General features: G+C 36.8%; 1 protein-coding gene across 2 annotated transcripts in view; it reads right to left on the reverse strand.

The window, feature by feature from the left end:
• The window catches only part of WDR7 (WD repeat domain 7), a 351,427-nt gene that overhangs the window by 63,103 nt on the left and 269,192 nt on the right, over window positions 1-19,132 (reverse strand). For both annotated transcript variants that reach the window (XM_065889408.1, XM_065889409.1), the window contains one exon: window positions 8,361-8,460. In XM_065889408.1, the coding sequence (XP_065745480.1) occupies window positions 8,361-8,460 (100 nt within the window). The remainder of the gene's footprint in view (window positions 1-8,360; window positions 8,461-19,132) is intronic.

Genomic DNA, 19,132 nt, shown 5'->3' on the forward strand with positions numbered 1-19,132 from the left:
TCATTGAATGAGCTATATGGACTCACAGGGAGAAATGATACATTGTTAGGTAAAAATAAAACGGGTTGCAGAAAACTATTATATTATTGGGGAGGAGGGAGGGAATAATATTATTTGTATATCACAGAAATAAGACTCAAAGTATTTACAATATATAGCTAAACAAGAGTTAACTCTAAGGGACAGGTTTCAGTGGACTTTAACTCTCCACTTTAAATATTTTATTATTGCTTGAGGTTATTTTTTAATAAGCATGAATTACATTTATAATCTGAAGAAGCAATTAATAAATCTCATTCATTTTCCAGAGAAAAAGAGAGGTTGACTTGCTCCTTCACCAGCCGTTATGTATCTTCCTCTTCCCTTGCTCTCATGTAAATGCTAATCATTCAAGCATTATATCTGGACTTCTCATGGAAATTACAGAAATTACTCAATTTCAACTGGCCAGGTATCAGTAGGTCATTACTGCCAACGAAAACAAAATAATTCCTGTAAGAAAATAATTGTTACAGGAAGCTTCAAAGCTTCATGCTGAGAAAGAGAGAAAGAAAGAAAGAAAGAAAGGAAGGAAGGAAGGAGGGAAGGAAGGAAGGAAGGAAGAAAGAATTGGGAATTGGCCACAGCTTGCCAGATCCAGAGATGAAGCAGAATGAAAAAATTTTCAACCAACTCCAAATAAAGTAACAACAATCCTTAAGATCCTAACTACCGTTTTCCTTTGAGTTATAAAGGCAACCATCTAAGTAGCACAAAAAGGCTTGTAATTTATCCAAAGAGGCAAATTTATAAATAAACTAGACTGAATTTCAACAGAGATAAGTAATGAAAGGATAAAGAATAAATGATATGCAAATAAGAGAGAATGAGAACATTCACAGCTATGCCTGTTGAAAGCAAGAGAAACTACAAAGAAAGTTATGCTACCTAACAAGTGAGAAACTGAAAATAATAAAATGGCTGACTCACTGACCTAATCTTTCCTATCTTAAAAAGGATGCTGAAGAAAACAGATGTGGAAAATTACACAGTAATAAAATCCTTGAAGAAAACCCAGTGGGGGTTATTTAATATATGACTTTAAATATATACAAACAGATGGGCCAAAAATTGGAATATACTGGCAATTGAGAATACCATATTTAAAAATCAGCTTCACTCAGAAAGATTCTAATATAGCAGTAACATGAAAAGTAATATTTGTAATGATTTCAAAAAATTACTAAAAAATATATCAGTAGAACAATAGATTAATGCTATAGAAAAAATCAGGATAGACAAAAGAATAATTATTAAACTTGGATGGTTGAGGACAGAACAGTAAGTATAATCTTGACTTTGCTAATTACTTGGTTTGATATTCTACTCATTCTATTTTTAAGATTTATCAAATTGTTCTGGAATAAAAAGCGGCAAAAAAAAAAAAAATTCCTAAAATAGAAATTGTAATGGATCTGGCTTGTACGAAGTCATGTATACCTGAGGAAGAGGAAACAGTTCAGGGCTGACTGATTTTGTCTTATTTAACCAATGACTAAATAATAATTATGATGGCTAACATTTTTAAGCACTTATTATTGGCTGATGTTTGCTTTATATATAAATATATTCTTTTAACCTTTACAACATGATGCTAAGACGGTTATTGTGTCCATTATATAGATGAAAAAACTAAAGCACAGAGAATTTAAGTACAATGCTCTCAGCCTCAAAGCTAGTAAGGGCTGAGCAAGGATTTGAACCCAAGGCAGTCTGGCTCCAGGATCTGTTCTAAGACTGCCTTCCCTAATAAATAAAAGGAAATCAATAACTTGCTAATAGAATTTAATATTAAATTTGGTATATTACAAATACCAGCAAAGAAACTGCATTTATCTGAGTCAGAAATATGGATACAAGAATTTGAGATGGCCACATAACTTACAAGGGATATAAGGAATTCAGAGGATGGTCAGAAATAAATTTCAATAGAACCATGAATAAAAAAGGAGCCAATATTCACTATTTTAATTGTTTACCAGGAGTGCTTCACCTATGAGTACACAGTAACTTTATATATTCAGTGAGATCAGACATTTCAATATAATCTAAAACCCAAGGTAATGGGAAAGGGGCATTTATTGAAATCTTCACTGTGTTTGCAACAAATCATCCAACAGCCCAGGCTGTTGACCTGATTTGTCTCACCTGCTCAGAGGAAATGGGGTCAATTATAATGTATGAACTCTTAGCCAAAGTCAGGAAAAAGAACAGATAAGTGAAGAAATCTGTACTCTGGGCAGTGGAGTGGTAAGAATTAACATTAGGGTACCCCAAGAAATTAAGAAATCTAGCTAAGGACATAATAAAAGGAAAATCAAGTCAGGTGGTGGTGCTATGGAAGTGAAGGTAGAATTTGAGAGAGAGGGAAACCAGTTCTACTAAACTACACTAAGAGGGCAAGGGGCCCGTTGCTAGTGGTATGGCGAGACAACCCTAGTGTGTTGGAGTGTATGATTTCAGTCGCTCTGTCAAGGTGGAAACTAGAAGGTGTGGGGCAGAGGGGGTGTCACAGACCAGAGAAGTACAAAGGTAGGTACAGTAAGGGTTAGGAAATGCATTTTTTAAAGGCGCCAGAAAGGTGGATTTACCATGAAGCTAAGCTAATGAAATATATATATATATATAGTTTGTTTTTGTTTCATTTTATGCAGGCCTCTGATTTTTTTCTTTCTTAAATATTGGGTTGGCCAAGAAGTTTGTTTGGGTTTTGCTGTAACATCTTATGAAAAACCTGAATAAACTTTTTGGCCAACCCAATAGAAGTCTCCGAAACTATACATGCTGTAGACCCCATGCCCTGGAGCCTTAATGAATGAAATAGAGTCTCCTCACAATGTAATAAGTCTAGTTCTCAAAGTGACTTTGCAGTTGAGGACGAATGGGAACACGGGAAGAGGAGGCTGACAGGAAAGCAACGAGGCTGTGGTCCTCATATTCCATAATCGCTTAAAGGTAATTGTGGTTTTTCTGATTTTCTCACTAGTTTAGTTAGATGCTCGGCAGATGCCTGTATATAACAACATGACTGGACCAGTTGGTGAGGTCTTGTTGGTTGAAGAATGAAGGTAAGCCGTGCTGGACAATGATGGGATAAATTAAGGTTTAAAGACCAGTGAAAATGGATCTGAACAGAGCTTAGGGTTGCTTTCAATACCATGGAATTAGCAAAGGAGCAGGGCAGAGGACATTCAGGAGATAAGGGTAAAGTAAGTGGACGAAATAACCTGTAGCCTCCTTCTTTCCACGTGGAGTAAGGAATCTGTAAGGCCAGAGGAGCTCAGCCTGCAGGCTCATTGCTTTTTACAGCATTAGGCTGCGTGATGGGGCACATGTTAGCATTCCAGAATCCACCTCCTGCTCTATCTATAATGGACTATAGTGAGACCTCAGTTACTACCATTCTATAACAATCAATCTTCACTTCTGTTTTTTCCTTCATTATCTGACCCACAGCAGGCCTGGTCATGGTCCACTACTGAAATATAGGTGTATTTTCATGACTCACAAGAAAGAGGTTCTCTATGCTATTTCTGAAAAGACATTCTATTATCCTTTATACAGAAACAACAAGTTTGATGAGGGGTTACTGACATACTAAAATGTAACTATATCCAAATTACAAATATATTTTTGATAGAACTGAGGCATACTTTGTTTTCATTTACCATGTCATATTATATTTCTTACTATATTTTTTACTCCAAAGACTCAGGGTATTTTGTTTGATCAACATGAATGAATTTTATTGTGAAACTACTATGTAGCAGGCACTGGAAAATGTGGGGCTTCAAAATTGAGTTCTTTATGGAATTTACTTAAATTTTTCAATAATAAAATTCTTTTACTAATTTAAGATTTAGATAAGACTTTGGCCACACTTTCTTCCTCTCATATATCACTGCCTTTTTGGTCACGTTATGTCAAAGTAAGAAAATAAGTGCCCAGATTTACCAAAGTGGATTAGATACCACCAAGTAACACAACCCAAACTTCCTAAGAAAAACTAGCTAATACGAACCGAAGAGAATCTTGCACAGAGCCAGCAGTTATTATTACAAAGAACGCATCCAAAAAGGATTGGAAAATCAGAGACAGATAATAACAAGTCTGCCAAACCAAAGGCAAATATTGTTAGAGGGAAGATTTGCATTGCTGATTTAACCAAACACACACTTGTAGCTCTAAGGATTCATGGAACCTAATTAACTGCTTATCAAGAAGGCTGCTTTCCCAATACAATTTAAAGCACTTCATCAGGAGCTACTTTTTTTTTTTTAAATTAAGCAGAATTCAAGTCAGGTGTGTTCCTAAATTGCTAGCAGTTGCCAAGTAAAAACACAGTTAGGAGCACAGCAGGATTTTAACTATTGAACTGCCTCAAAGTTTCTGATTTCCATCATCAGTGGAGGTTCAGCCCAACACCACAGGTAAGAGCTACCTTTAGAGAGGAAATCTACACACGGCCTACGGCAGTGCTGCCAGACTTTTCCACCAAAGCTCTCCTAACTAAGGGGTGGGAAGTCCTAGCCCTGACCATCTACAAACATTCTGAGGTCTCAAGGTTTATCTTTAAAATCTCCACAATTCATGTAATTTCATTGCGATGTAATGTATTTCCAAGTTTATTTTAATATAACCAACACTTACTGAATACTACTTGCTAAGAATTTTACATAAATTACCTTACTTCCCACAATAATAGGCCCTATTTCTATCACTATTTTGTAGTGAGGAAACTTCACCACAGAAAAATAAAGCAATATATATATATTTTTTTGCGGTGCACGGGCCTCTCACTGTTGTGGCCTCTCCCGTTGCGGAGCACAGGCTCCGGACGTGCAGGCTCAAGCAGCCATGGCTCATGGGCCCAGCCACTCCGCGGCATGTGGGACCTTCCTGGACTGGGGCACGAACCCCCGTTCCCTGCATCGGCAGGTGGACTCTCAACCACTGCGCCACCAGGGAAGCCCTAAGCAATGTTCTTAAGCTTATGAAATGGAGATGGGATTTAAGCCACACAAGTTTCTATTTGTTCTTCTCCAGTATATTACACTACACTGTTTTAAATCACTTTTCAGTTAAATGAGTTAACTCTTCCTCCTCTAGTTGCTTAAGTCAGAGGTCAGCAAACCTTTTCTGTAAAGGGCCATGTAATACATTTGATAGGCTTTGTGGACCATATATGGTCTTTGCTGGCTACTACAACTCAGTTCTTCCACTGTAGTGTCACAGCAGCCATACACGATCCTTAAACGAACGACGTGGCTGTATTCCAGTAAAATTATATTTACTGAAACGGGTGGCAGGCAGGTTTGGGCGATAGCTTGTAAACTCTTAATGTAAGTAAAATTCCTGTTCCAGACTGAATGCATATTTATCTTGTGGTTTTGTATAATTGCCTCTACTAGTTTGAGAACAGGTCATAAGAAAACATTAAAAAAAAAAAGAAGCCAATGCCAAAAGGTAAGGGAAAGAGATTTGACTTTTCTATCTATCCTTTACCAACTAATTGAATGATGATGACAGGGAACCTATATGTTCCTCCCCCTATTCCCTCAGCCATGGGTCCTCTGCTTCCACTGGGCCCAGGGACATTTCCTCAGCCTCTGGCGTCCTGGACAGGCCACAGCGGGTCTTCCCATCACCTGTGACTCTCATCATGTAGGTGGTTGCCCCTTATCTTTCCACCTAATTGGAATCTACCCCTGGAGTCCAGTGAATTTACTAATTATCCCTTCTACATCTTTTATGTCATATCTCTCTGTCTTTGCTCATGTTAGGAAAATTGTCCCCCTCTCTCTGTTCACTGATTCCAATAACTAATTCAAAAAATACTTTACTACATTCCTAGTTCAAAATTCCTAGTCCTTTGATTCACCTCTAAAATATCATTTTTTGAACATGCCAACTATACTTGTGTATTCTGTTTCAACTGTCGACTCACGTATTTCAAACACTACAACACTAATACCATAAAAGAATTAAGAGAATCCCTTAAGAGCTCATTGTCACTGGATAAAACTGGTAACTGGCAAAAGTAGTTAAGATTGATTTTAGAGATTTAGCTTTGTTTTTATGCTCTGAATGATGAGAGTAAAGGGTAACCTCTTTCACACAGAACTGGAAGGTAAAGGTTATTCCATCGTTCGACACTAATGACAGTTTGGGGTATCAAAATAAAGAAGCTGAGGTAGAAAAATGTCATGGGGAGACTGAAATGTCTAAGCGTAATAAAATAATGTACAGAAAATAAAATGAAATAGGAATGACATTACAAATTCCTGTTAAGAAAGAATGTCATTGATTGGTAAGTGTTTCTTAAATAATTTCGTGAAAAAGAATAAGATATTCAAATTATTCATGTTTCTTTCATGTTACCAAGATCTTCACTGACACCACGCAGGAGGAAAAAACTGTCAGGATATGTATGCTCAGGGCAGTCTGTTGCTTTCTCTTTAGTTTTTCATTGCTGTTCTTTCACTCCTCTTTGGGTTTCGTCACCGTGCTCACGCTGTCTCACTCTTCTCTCTGTTGGTGGCAATAGTGTCCTCTCTATGATTTCTTCACTTCTTTTTTAAAGAAAGTTGAAAAGGTCCCCTTATTCAATTTTTTTTTGCCTTTACCTTGTTGCTGTTTGTGCCTTATTTCTCTCAAGTTGGCTAATAATAATATACAGTTGACCCTTGAACGACACTAGCTTGAACCGCGAGGGTCCTCTCATACTCAGATTTCAATAGTAAATACTATAGCTCTACACCATCCAGGGTTGGTTGAATCCCCGGACGCAGAACCAGGGATATGGAGGAACCAGGGATAAGGAGGGTCAACTATAAGTTACACGTGGGTCTGCACCTCTAACCCCAGAGGTGTTCAGGGTCAACTGCATTCCAATTTTTAAAAATTGATTTACCAAAAGAGATTCTGAAAATGCTGTTTGAAGAATCTGTCTCTCTTAGGAGAGAATGTTATAGACAATATGTAACTTCATTTTTAAGCAAGTATTCAGAGTGGTTTCATTGCTCAAAGTGAGAGTTCAGAGTAAAGAAATACAGTCACCAATGAGGAGTTAATGTCTTTTAAAGAAAATAAATCACACAAAGGATATTCAATAGTTACATCAGTGTGGCAAATGATGCATATTCCACGCACTTCCAGGAAATGCACAATGCACACTCACGCATTAGAGCCTCTGAGAAGGCCTGCGCAAAGAAACGTGTTATATTCGAACAGTACCCCCAAACTTGTCTGACCCTTGAAACTTTTACCCCCAATACCTGTTACCATCCCTTAGAACTATTTCACGGAAAGCTGCCAGAGAAACTTTTGGAGAACTACTTAATAGCTTATTAAATTTAAGAGGCAATTTAAAATTTAGCTACATCCTGATGTATTTCTTCATATTCCTTCTGGAAATTCCTAATAGAGTTGAATATATCCATCTAATACTACGGTTGAATACAATTCCTAATTCCTGACTGAATATATCAGCATTGATAGATGCTACAGTGAAAAATAAGAAGTTATTAGACAGTAATGAAAGCAAGCTTGGAACTATTTATCAATGACCACAATAAATTCACAATGATCAGGGTGGAGCCTAGCCCTGCTTTTGCCATTAACTAACAGTGTGACTCTGGAGTAGAGATTTAAAGTCTGGGAGCTTTGACTCACTTACATGTAAAGTGGGGCTAGACCTGCTCCATCTACGCAACCGGTACATTCGGAGAACAAAGGACTCAAGATCAAGACCGAGAAGAATTTCTCATAAACAATGAAGTTTTATAAAAGCAGAGAAAGTTATAAAAGTATAAAAAAGGAATATATCTCAAATAGAGACTCAGTTTCCTTACATATCCACACTAAATGCCATTATGATTTCTGCCTTTCTTGAACTCTGAGTAGAATACTGTCTTATAATCGCTAAAGATCTCATTTTACATAGTCAGAAAACTAATTTTTGTTTAGCCACTAATCATAATAATGTATCACCAATTTTTTTTCAGAAAACGAGGCAAAAATAAGAAATTCAGAAAACTTTGTTTAAAAGAAGAAAAGATTTATTGCAAAGTGGTTTGTGAGTAGTGCGTACCACCTTACTCAAGGCTCTATTATGAACCCATCTGTGGCAACTCTTCATTCCCAGTGAGTAAAGACAGTAGGGGTCTATATTCTCTCAGTCCTTCATTAAACTATTGATCCCTTTAGCATTATCCATAATGTTCCAGCAGCTCAGCACGTCAACTGGTGAAGTGCTGGTCTCTCACTCCTTTCAATAACTTGCGCACTTTATGGAGAAGAAGTCATAATGATTTATTTACCTGACACTTTCCAGTCCGGATGTCGTACAGGGCCACTGAACCATGGCGAGCTCCAACTGCTATTCTGTGATTCCGCTCATAATAGCTGACCATGTAGAACCTGGATTGAACATTTGAACAACAAAAAAACAAAAAACAGGTGAGATGACCTGCACATCAAAGTGGATAGCAACACACTTCAAAGATTAAAGCCAGCTCTGATATATATTTTTAAATAACTATATGTATATCTGTAATTAATATATTGAGATTTTCCAAAAATGTTTCATTGTACTAATTCTTAAAATCAACTGAAAGAAAAAGGATGCAGAATACCGCTTAGGCCTGTTAATGATTATTTTCAATAGAAAACAACTTCTTAACTACAAATACCATTGAATTTTGAAACAAGAGATAAGGGTCACATACAAAAAAGATTAAACATGAAAACTCAGTTTTGCTACAGTGACTATTCTGCAAATATTTCTATTTGAACAGAAATAGAAAAGATGAAAAGTCTTATATATTCCATCTAATTATGTTCTCATGGTTTATTACAGTATTAAGGAATACAAAATACTTTCCAGCAGGACAGTCATAAAAAAGCTGCATAAGTATGAAGCTTAAACGTTCATATCAATAATTTAGAATGAAATCAGAAAGTTATCCACCAAAAAGTTATCTGGCAAATTCTCTAGAATTTCCACATTTAGCAGTTTATCTAAATGATAACTGTGACTATTGGTAGTATAAATAAGCATATTTGGTGATTTGGCATTGCATGAAAATAGGATTTAGGGAGGAGGCCTTGAAGGTCGTAAAAGGTTGATTTATTTTTATTTGTTTACTTTTCTAGATTAATTTTCATGATGATCAAGTATTCGAATTCCTGATCTATGCTTTGTTATGATTTAATGGCCATATGGCAAAAGCCTGGGAAGGTAAGAATAAAAATTATTAGAAGTGTAAATAAGGTATGATTTTATGTCCCCAAAGAGTTTTGAATATGCCTTCCCATTATCTAGTCCTATTGTCTCAGTGAGCATTACCCAGATAAATAAGTGGCCTACCCTCAATATTTCTGAGGATATTACATCAATTCTACTACACATTCCTTGCCATTTTTCTCTTTGATTCCCCGCTACTAATCTAAATTTTCTGCTATTATTTTTTTAAAAGACAGGATGGGGAGGCAAAACAAATGACAGAAAAGAAATATCATTTCTCTAATGCTTTCTTGAGGTTGATGTAGAGTAAAAAAACTAGTAGGGCATAGGACTCCATTTCTGAAATTCTGGTAAGAGAGGCAGAGAGAGAGAGGGAGAGAAGATATTTGTGAGCATTTTGAAACCAGGGACAGTCTGACACAGCCATTTTGGCATTAACAGACATTATGACATTCATCCATATTTTATAAATCTGGAAAACAAGCTATTAAGTGTTTAAACATTTTGTTTGATACTTATTACCAAGGAATGGATTCAATAATACTTCTGTCCTATCCCTAAGCCTCACTCAATGAGGCAACTTTTTTCCTCTTCAGTGGAAGATGAATGCTTCATTTCTAGTTACATGGAAGCTACTACTTTAGGATGTCCTGCTGGTTTTTGCTGTGCTCAGGTATGGGATGTTCTGTTTGCATACAGGTTTGAGGGAAGGAAGAGGAGTGGAGGCTCCTGACACATATGAAGCTTCCCCACTATTAAGTGGTTAGTAAAAAGTTTCTTAAAAGCTTTTCTTGTCTAAAGCATCCTATTACTGCCCTCGGTAGAAAAGGCAGGAGTCAGCAATCAGCATTCAAAATGTAATGTTTCCATAGTCAAAAAAAAGAGGTTTAGAAGAGTTTAAAAATGTTTACTATTACGTTATTCAATGACAGTGGTCTAAGTATTGGGCATCAGTATATATCTACATGTATGCCTATGTCTACATCTACATCTAAACACACATAAGCCCACACAATTTAAATCCTATTAGAGTAACATGGAATATAATAGCTAACAAATGTTTTAACAAATATCTATTCTGTGCAGGTTAATAGCCACAGGAAAATAACATTTCCAGAGGTATTTTCTTGTCCACTATTAAACTTTGCACAGACATAACAGTTGTATTGCCCAAATCCTACTGTGAAACATGAATATAATTACCCCTCAAAATAATCCTCTTCAAAACAAACCGTTGGTAAAATACATTTATGTTGACCAAAATTTTACTTAAACTCAAATGTAAAAGTTTTGTTACACTGACCATTTTCTATGCTCTGGATATCAACCTTCTATATCATCCTTCTATATTATCTACAGACACGATTATTTATGGGAGAAAAAAAAGATCAAATCTATTCTTGGTATCAAATCTTTAGTCTGCCTGAAAGGACCATATATTACAGGTCTGCATTTTTCATTCTTTGCAATTTACTACTAGGCTAATACTCCTAAAATATCTTAAAGAATTCTGGACAGTGAAGGTCTCATGGCATGTTCTTAATCTTTGGATTTCTTGTGAAACTTTTTATTTCTTTAACAGTCTCTCCTTTAACAGAGGAAATCCAAGGTATGTATGCAGTCACTTCCCAAGTATCCACTCTGGGGACTGGCTGCAGTGAGCCTAACTCTTCTGAGGGTTTCTAGAGCCCACCATGCACCCAGACTACTCTTCTCCTGAAACCAGTTCTCCAATGGGGGGCTGTCAAGATTTAAGGATGGTGCAATACACATTACTTGACCCTACCCCAAAAAGTATCAATGGATTGCAGAGCAGGATCCATCCTAGTTCTTAAGACTATTCTAGTCTTGACCTGACCCCACATGGGAGTCTTGAATTCCTCCAAAATTTGGGGGGAGGGCTCTCAGAGTAAGGGTTCACCTGTGCTGAGCCTTCTGGAAATGGTATCTCAGTCTCTAGTTCACTGCATTGATAATATGCGCTTGGGCAGTATTTCTTGGGCAACAACCTGCCACGAATCTTTCTGTTATACTCAAGTTACAACAAAGGTTTTCCTCTATTCGGCCCACAACAAGGAGACTGTTAAGTCAGAGGAAACATTACCACTCAAGTATATGAAAGACGAATAAAGTGGAATTGAATAACGTTGCAAAATGTATTTCTTGCTGGGGCTGCGGTGGTCATCATCCAAAAATTTTGAAGTCACTGATCTCCTTGCTTTCATTACTGTCCACGTGCAGCCAGAGTGATCCTTTTCAGCCATAAATCAGATCACCTCTCCTGTGTGTTCACAACCGTCCTTCAAGATCTGGCCCTATGTGATCTGGCCCTAACACCTCTCGGACTTCCTATTCCCTTTGCTCGCTCTGCTCTGGTCATACTGATCTCCTTATGCTTTCGTGAATATTCCAAGAGTGTACCCACTTCGGAGTTTAACGTTTGCTATTCCCTCTGCTTGAAAATCTCATCTGCCCGGTATCTCCAGGGCTTGTGCCCTTGCTTCATCTAGGTCTCTGTCCCAAGGTTATCTTGATAAGGAAGGCCTTTATGGGCCATCCTATTTAATACAGCAGCCTTTCCTCCACTACTCTTGAGTCCAATATCCTATTTTTTCTTTATTGTATTTATCATCTCTTTGATATTAAACAATAATTTTTTGTTTATTGCTTGTTTCCCTCCATCAGAGACTTTTTTGTGTATGAATACATAAACAGGGTCCAATCCAGCAGCATACAGCAGTACAAAGTTTAATGTTGTAAGAAGTCCAAATCACTATGCTTATCCTTCAGTGACTACTTTATAAACTAGGCTAAACATATCAAGTTTTAAGACCACTGAATATTTCATAAGGTCTAAAATAATAATTGGTATAAACAACAAAGGAAATAAAAACTGTCTATAAAAGTTAGGCAGAAATCAAGAAACAGAAAGCAGCCCCATGACCCTTCTAAAAAATGTATTTTCAGTTGAGACAAACAATTGCAGATTTACAAAAAGATATCTGTAAAGGCCCTTGAAGTCTGAGTACATTGCATGAGACTGACAGTTGCATAATGGAAATTATTTAATTATGTCTTGGGGAACTAGAAAAGATTATTTGGTCTGAAACTCAAGAAGGCAAATATAGTCTAAATAATGATACATACAATAAAGCATGTATTTTTGGTATAAATGTTCTGGGAATAAAATTATTTTAAGAATTTGCCAGGTATTTATATAGGCACACATAAATTTCACTGAACATGGTATCACAAAAAACATAATTAAAAGAAATAATCAATTATCGATCATTACTAAATAATAGGTTATTATATTTCTCCAAAGCGTATTTGTGACATCAACTCCTCAGAAGTAACACACAACAGGGTGCCACCCACCCATAACTGGGCGGTTTATGATGTGAAACACAAATGTGTATTGGGTCCACTCCAGGGCAGGATCCTGGAGCAAATCATGTTGCTTAAGAGTTTGCCAAGCACCCAATACCTAAATCTAAACAACTTTGGTATTCTCTACTTATAGTCTCCCTTGAATTAATGACCTTTTTTATTTTTATTAAAAATGGCCCTCAAATAAGAGAAATTTGTGTGAAACTTAAATGTCAATTTCGAAAAATATAGGAAGAGGAAACATGCAACTCTCAACAGAGATATGATTTAGGAGAAAGACAGAAACCTGTAAAATCACTTTCTCAACTATGACTTTGATAATATGCTATGATTTCAGGATGTTAATACTGTATATAGTGTCCTTGAGCATTAAAATACAACAAGGAACACTCTTCAACTAATCCAAAATTCATCTCCAGCTAAAATGAGCCCATCTAAAATCAAGGATGTAAGGAATAGAATGTATGAGCTATAAGTACGATTTATAACTAGTTACAAGTCACTACTACTGAGGACAAACTGTGTAACAGGCACTGTCCTGAGAACTGGTATATGTATTTCCAGGAGTAGCTGAGGTATTAGGAGCAATTCTTATCTAGTTGCTTTTACAAATTCTTGATGTTGATTTAAAATAGTTCAAAAACTTTGGACTCTTTGTTTAAAAGGTATTAAGGTAATATGCACTTGTAAAAAACCACCACTAATATGTATTAGCGTATATGTATATGTACATATTAGTGTATATGTAGTATATATGTATACATAAAATGTATGCATATATGTATGCATACAAGTGCATTTTACAATATACACTTGTAAAAAACCACCACTAATATGTATTAGTGGATATGTATATATTAGTGTATATGTATACATATACATATATGTATATAGTAAAAAGTAAGTCTTTCCTCTCATACCCCCTCCTTCACCAAGGGTTAATTACTGTTAACAATTTGGTGGATCTTCCCAGCTTTTTCTAATGTTTATTACAAAAATAGTATCATATTACATCTATTATTCTACAACTTCCTTTTCTTCCCTCAATAGTTCATGGAACATCCTCTCACATCAGTATAAATGAATCCACATCATCCTTTCTCACACCTGCATTGTACCCTGTGCATTCATACTCCATTATTTAACTCTTCCCTTTCTGACATTTAAGTTATATTAAACATAGATTCTTGTATACATAGGTGAGTATTTTTGTAGGATAGATTCCCCAAAGCAACATTCTGGATTAAAGCATACACACATTTTATTTTATTTTATTATTTTAAAATTTTTATTTATTTATTGGCTGTGGTGGGTTTTCATTGCTGGGTGCGGGCTTTCTCTAGTTGCGGCAAGCAGGGGCTACTCTTCGTTGTGGTGTGCAGGCTTCTTACTACAGTGGCTAGTCTTGTTGTGGAGCACAGGCTCTAGGCGCAGGGGCTTCAGCAGTTGTGGCACACGGGCTCAGCAGTTGTGGCTTGAGGGCTCTAGAGCACAGGCTCAGTAGTTGTAGCACATGGGCTTAGTTGCTCCGTGGCATGTGGGATCTTCCTGGGCCAGGGCTTGAATCCGTGTCCCCTGCATTGGCAGGCGGATTCTTAACCACTGCGCCACCAGGGAAATCCAAGCATACACACATTTAAAATTTTGATTACCTTCAATTCCCCGTAAAAGGGTGACCCCACTTGATATTATCAAATTTTCTACTTTTTTCGCCAATACAAGGAAAAATTGCTATCACATTTTTGTTTTAATTTGCATGAAATAACTTTTTAGATTGGTTCATTTGATTGCACTCTGCAGGATATGCATGCAGATTTTTTATATTAATGAAAACAAAATTTATTTAAAATCTAATCAACACAGCGCATCCCTTTATTCATCGTGCACACTTGATGAGGAGAGAGACCCCTCAATATCCATGATGTGCTCCCAATAACCCATGGACAAGATCTGAGCCCTAAACACAGGCAAAGCTGTTCTGCAGGAAAGAACAGTAGTCCTTCTGTAGTGGAGCAACGTACAGTTTGACAACGAGAAGGTACCAATGCCAACACCCTTGTCCCCTTTTTGGCCAGGATGGGATGGGAAAGAGCTCTTCTGAGGGCGCCCACGTGAGAACCAGGAGTCGGTTCTCAGAGCACTGCTCAACAGCCCTCAGGGATGTCAGAGCTGCAACCAAGGGGGGCGCTTTGTAGAGGAGGAAACACCTTGCAGACATGTTTGTACACCTCCCCCGACAGAACTCCGGTCTCCATGCTGCTGATATGTTTGAACGATTCAGAGACACGAAAGTGGCTTTGGTGAAGGCACCAGCTCAAGGGGAGCTGTGTTAGTTTTGGGGGGTGTGAGCAGTGGAGGGTGGGGGAATGTTTTCTAGAAGTGCTTCATTCCAGTGACGGGCACTAGTTCAAAAGACAAAATGTAAAGAGACCTCATTCTGGGATGGTGATGGACACTGGCAAATTCCACTTAAGAGTCACAACTTCCCACTCAGCATCTTGCACACTGTAAAATCATCAATAGGTGTTCATCGCCTGAATACCACCACTAGGTATTTAATTGGTGAACTACTTTCCTTCTGAAAAAACTTGCTATAGGCATGCTGTAGCTGGGGTGTTAGAAGGAGAACTGGAAGCAGAGTTTCTGCAAGGAAAAATACCACGCCTGTTGAGGGTGTATTGTATGATGGCTGAAAGACACGTCTCTTATCACCTGACTCTTCCACCTACTAATTGTGTGACCTTGAGCAAATCAGGTAACTTATCTATGCCTCAGCTTCCTCATCCATAAAATGGGAACAATAATAGCACCTGATATAATTGTCATGAGGACTAAATGAGTTAATACATGTAAAGTTCTTAGAACCATTCCTGGCACATAATAAGTACTTACTATAGTAAGTACACACTTTAGTAGCTATAATAATTATCATCATCATCACCATTTGCATCTCTGAATATACACCACAGAAAGGATATAAAAGGTGTAGTTGTTTTGCTATTTTCCTAGGGCAAGCAAGTGCTAATAACATGCTAATAAATAAGGGAAATGAGTTCCCCCAAATATTTTAAACTTGCCTATTCCTTAAACACTTGTGATTTGCAGATATAACCTGATAACAACAAATTATCTCAGTTTCAGCTTAAAGTTGCTAATACAAATGATATAGACTTTGGTTTGCAACTCTTCTCTGTATCATTTCCAACAGTGTGAAAATTTAATATTCTTCCTGTTATACAGTGAAATGGAATACTTCCGGAAGCTTTAGAGATTTGTTTTCTCATCAAGAACTTTAATATTGAAAGACAGTCATCTGTTGGGGAGTTTTTAGGACTAGGGATATGGACTAAAATGGTTTTAGAAGGATTTCTACTCATGTGAGTGTAGGAGTAACATCTATGTTTATTATAAAAGGCATCCTATAAAATAGTAATTAATTTAAGAATTTTACTGGAAGTTAGGATAGACGCTGTTTTACATCCCATTATTGTTATCATCATCCAAGATAAGCACACACCAAAGATTTGGAGGAGGTTTTTAAAAAAAATGAGCTCATGCACTGTTCTAAGTAGACAGTATTCATTTTCTTACTGGATTTTAAGTGCCCATTTAGAATGAACAGAGCTGATTCAGCTTTTCACTTGAAAAGCAGAATCAATCAGTCCGTCTACATAATAACAAAGTTTAAGAAAAGGTAAACTATGTCTGAAAATACAGACTTTTAACTCTTTGTCTGGATTTTTTTCCCTCATTCAGTTCAAAACTTTAAATACTTATTTTACTCTGAATTTTTTGTATCTTATCTATGTTATAGCTTTAATGTCTTCCCAATGATTTTTAAAATTTGAATTATTCTAATATAGCACATCCAATTTTAAAGGAATACACACTGTAAAAAAGAAACAGAGACTATAGAAAAATAAACAGTTAAGAAAGGAAAGTTATCCTTTACGACAAACCCCCTCCACCACCCGAGGTAACCATAAGAAACACTTTGGGGTGTGTCTTTCCAGACTTTTTCCCCACTTCATATGTATATCTGCATGTACATGCCTGAATATCAATCCTTACATACAGTTTTCTGCTTCAAAAATGATTTTATTTTACATACTTTTCTGAAACTTTGCTAGTTTCTCTTTAAATTTATCTTATACTGGCATCTTTCCACGTCAGTAGAAATGGATTGCCCTCAACCTTTTTAATGGCTGTATGGTATGCCACTGTGCCAGTATTTTTCAATGGAAGAACTGTTGGTAAGCAATAATTACATCTAGAGGATGCTGGTGAATAAAAGTGTTTTAACATAGGGTTTCCCTGGCGGCACAGTGGTTGGGAGTCCGCCTGCTGATGCAGAGGACACGGGTTCGTGCCCCGGTCTGGGAAGATCCCACATACTGCGGAGCGGCTGGGCCCATGAGCCATGGCCGCTGAGCCTGCGCGTCTGGAGCCTGTGCTCCGCGACGGGAGGGGCCACAGCAGTGAGGGGCCCGCGTACCGCAAAAAAAAAAAAAAAAAGTGTTTTAATATAAAGTACATTTTCTATGAAAATCATATTAAAAGGCCAATTGAGAGATAATCAGTTAAATCCAGGAAAACCATAAAAAATACTTTAAATTTCAATGTCTATACTACAAAGACTTAGGTGATTTATCCATTTACAGTAAATTAGAGAAATTTACATCCTGAGTTCTTTAAAGTTAGTTTCCTCCTTACTCCTACTCCTGTCTTTTTAATTCCTACTAAGAAGTCCAAGTAGCTAAGACATCAAATATATTGCTCGGGTCTATGATTGAGAATTTCTTTTTTTTTTTGAGAATTTCTTCATTCTTAGGTTCCACTAAATCAGAGGTTCTCCACCAAGTGTGGTCTGCGGATGCCTTGGGGGCCTTATGCTCCTATTGGGAAGTGTGTGAGATCAAAACTATTTTTGTAAAACTCCTGAGATGTCATATGATCTTTTCATTGTGTTGAACTGGCACTGATGGTATACAGTGATGGGTAAAACTGCTGGTCCTTCAGTCTGAATCAAGGCAGTGGCACCAAACTGTACTAGGCATCATTATACACTTCACTGCCATGCACTGGTAGTAAATAAAACAACAAAGTGTTTCCACTTAAGAATATCCTTGATGAAGCAGTAAAAATTATTAATCTTATTTAAATTTTGACCCTTGAGTACATGTTGTTTTATTATTCACTGTGACAGAATGGGAAGTATACATAAAGCACTTCTAATGTCAACGGAAGTATGATTGGTGTCTCAGGGGAAAACGCTTGGAAGACTGAGGTGCAAGCTTAACTAGCTGTTTCTTCACTTTCACTGAAAGTATAACCAAAAGAGAAACTATGATTATTTGGACTCGGGTATTTGGCAGACATTTTCTTGAAACTGCTTTGTTCCCATCCAGGAAAGCAACTGACAGAATTTGTTGCCAATGATAAAATTCAAGCTTTCAAGTAGAAATTTTGGAAAATAGAATCTGGCTTCCCAATACTCACTGACTTTTTTTTTTATGAGATCAGCAGCGATATTAGCAAATAAGAGTTCTGATATTGTGGATTGCAACGTGACAGTATATGGAGAATTTACATATAATTCAAACCAAGATTTTCCAAAGACAAGTGCATAATGTTATAAAATCATGCATGGGTGAAAGACACACTCAAAAAACCACTCAAAGACCCACCCAATGGATGGAACGTAACAGTATGAAAAGTTCATGAAAATGACAAATTCCACATTGCAGCTAACCTTTAAAAAACGATTACATGTTGAGTTTTGGTGAACTACCAAAGAAGATGCACAATTATTTTAAAAGACTATTGAAATATGACTCCCTTTCTCAATTATATATCTATGCAAGGCCAGATTTTCACCATGAACTTCAACTAAAACAACATATGGCAACAGATTAAAGACATGTGCAGATATAAAAATCCATCTGTCTTCTATTAAGCCAGACATTAAAGAAATCTGCAAAAATGTTAAGCAATGCTACCTTTCTCAGTAGTTTTTCTGTTTTGGCAAGTAGTTATTTTTCACAAAAATGAGTTTTTATATCAACACGAATTGAGTTTTTTATTATTAAATAAGTCAATAAATATTATTTTAAAAAGCTCAGTTTTCATTTCTAATATATTAAAAATCTATAGATACAACTTTTATAAACAAAAATTCTTCACGGTCTTCAATTTTTAAGGGGTTCTGAGACCAAAAGTTTGAGAACCACTACACTCAAGTTTGAAAAGCATCTGGCAATCAAAAAGTTGTTTGGAGGATTTGAGAAGATGGCGGAAGACTAAGACGCGGAGATCACCTTCCTCCCCACAAATACGTCAGAAATCCACCTACACATGGAACAACTCCTACAGAACACCTACTGAACGCTGGCAGAAGACCTCAGACCTCCCAAAAGGCAAGAAACTCCCCACGTACCTGGGTAGGGCAAAAGAAAA

This window comes from Phocoena phocoena, chromosome 13 (assembly GCF_963924675.1).
Source record: "Phocoena phocoena chromosome 13, mPhoPho1.1, whole genome shotgun sequence".
Taxonomy (NCBI): domain Eukaryota; kingdom Metazoa; phylum Chordata; class Mammalia; order Artiodactyla; family Phocoenidae; genus Phocoena; species Phocoena phocoena.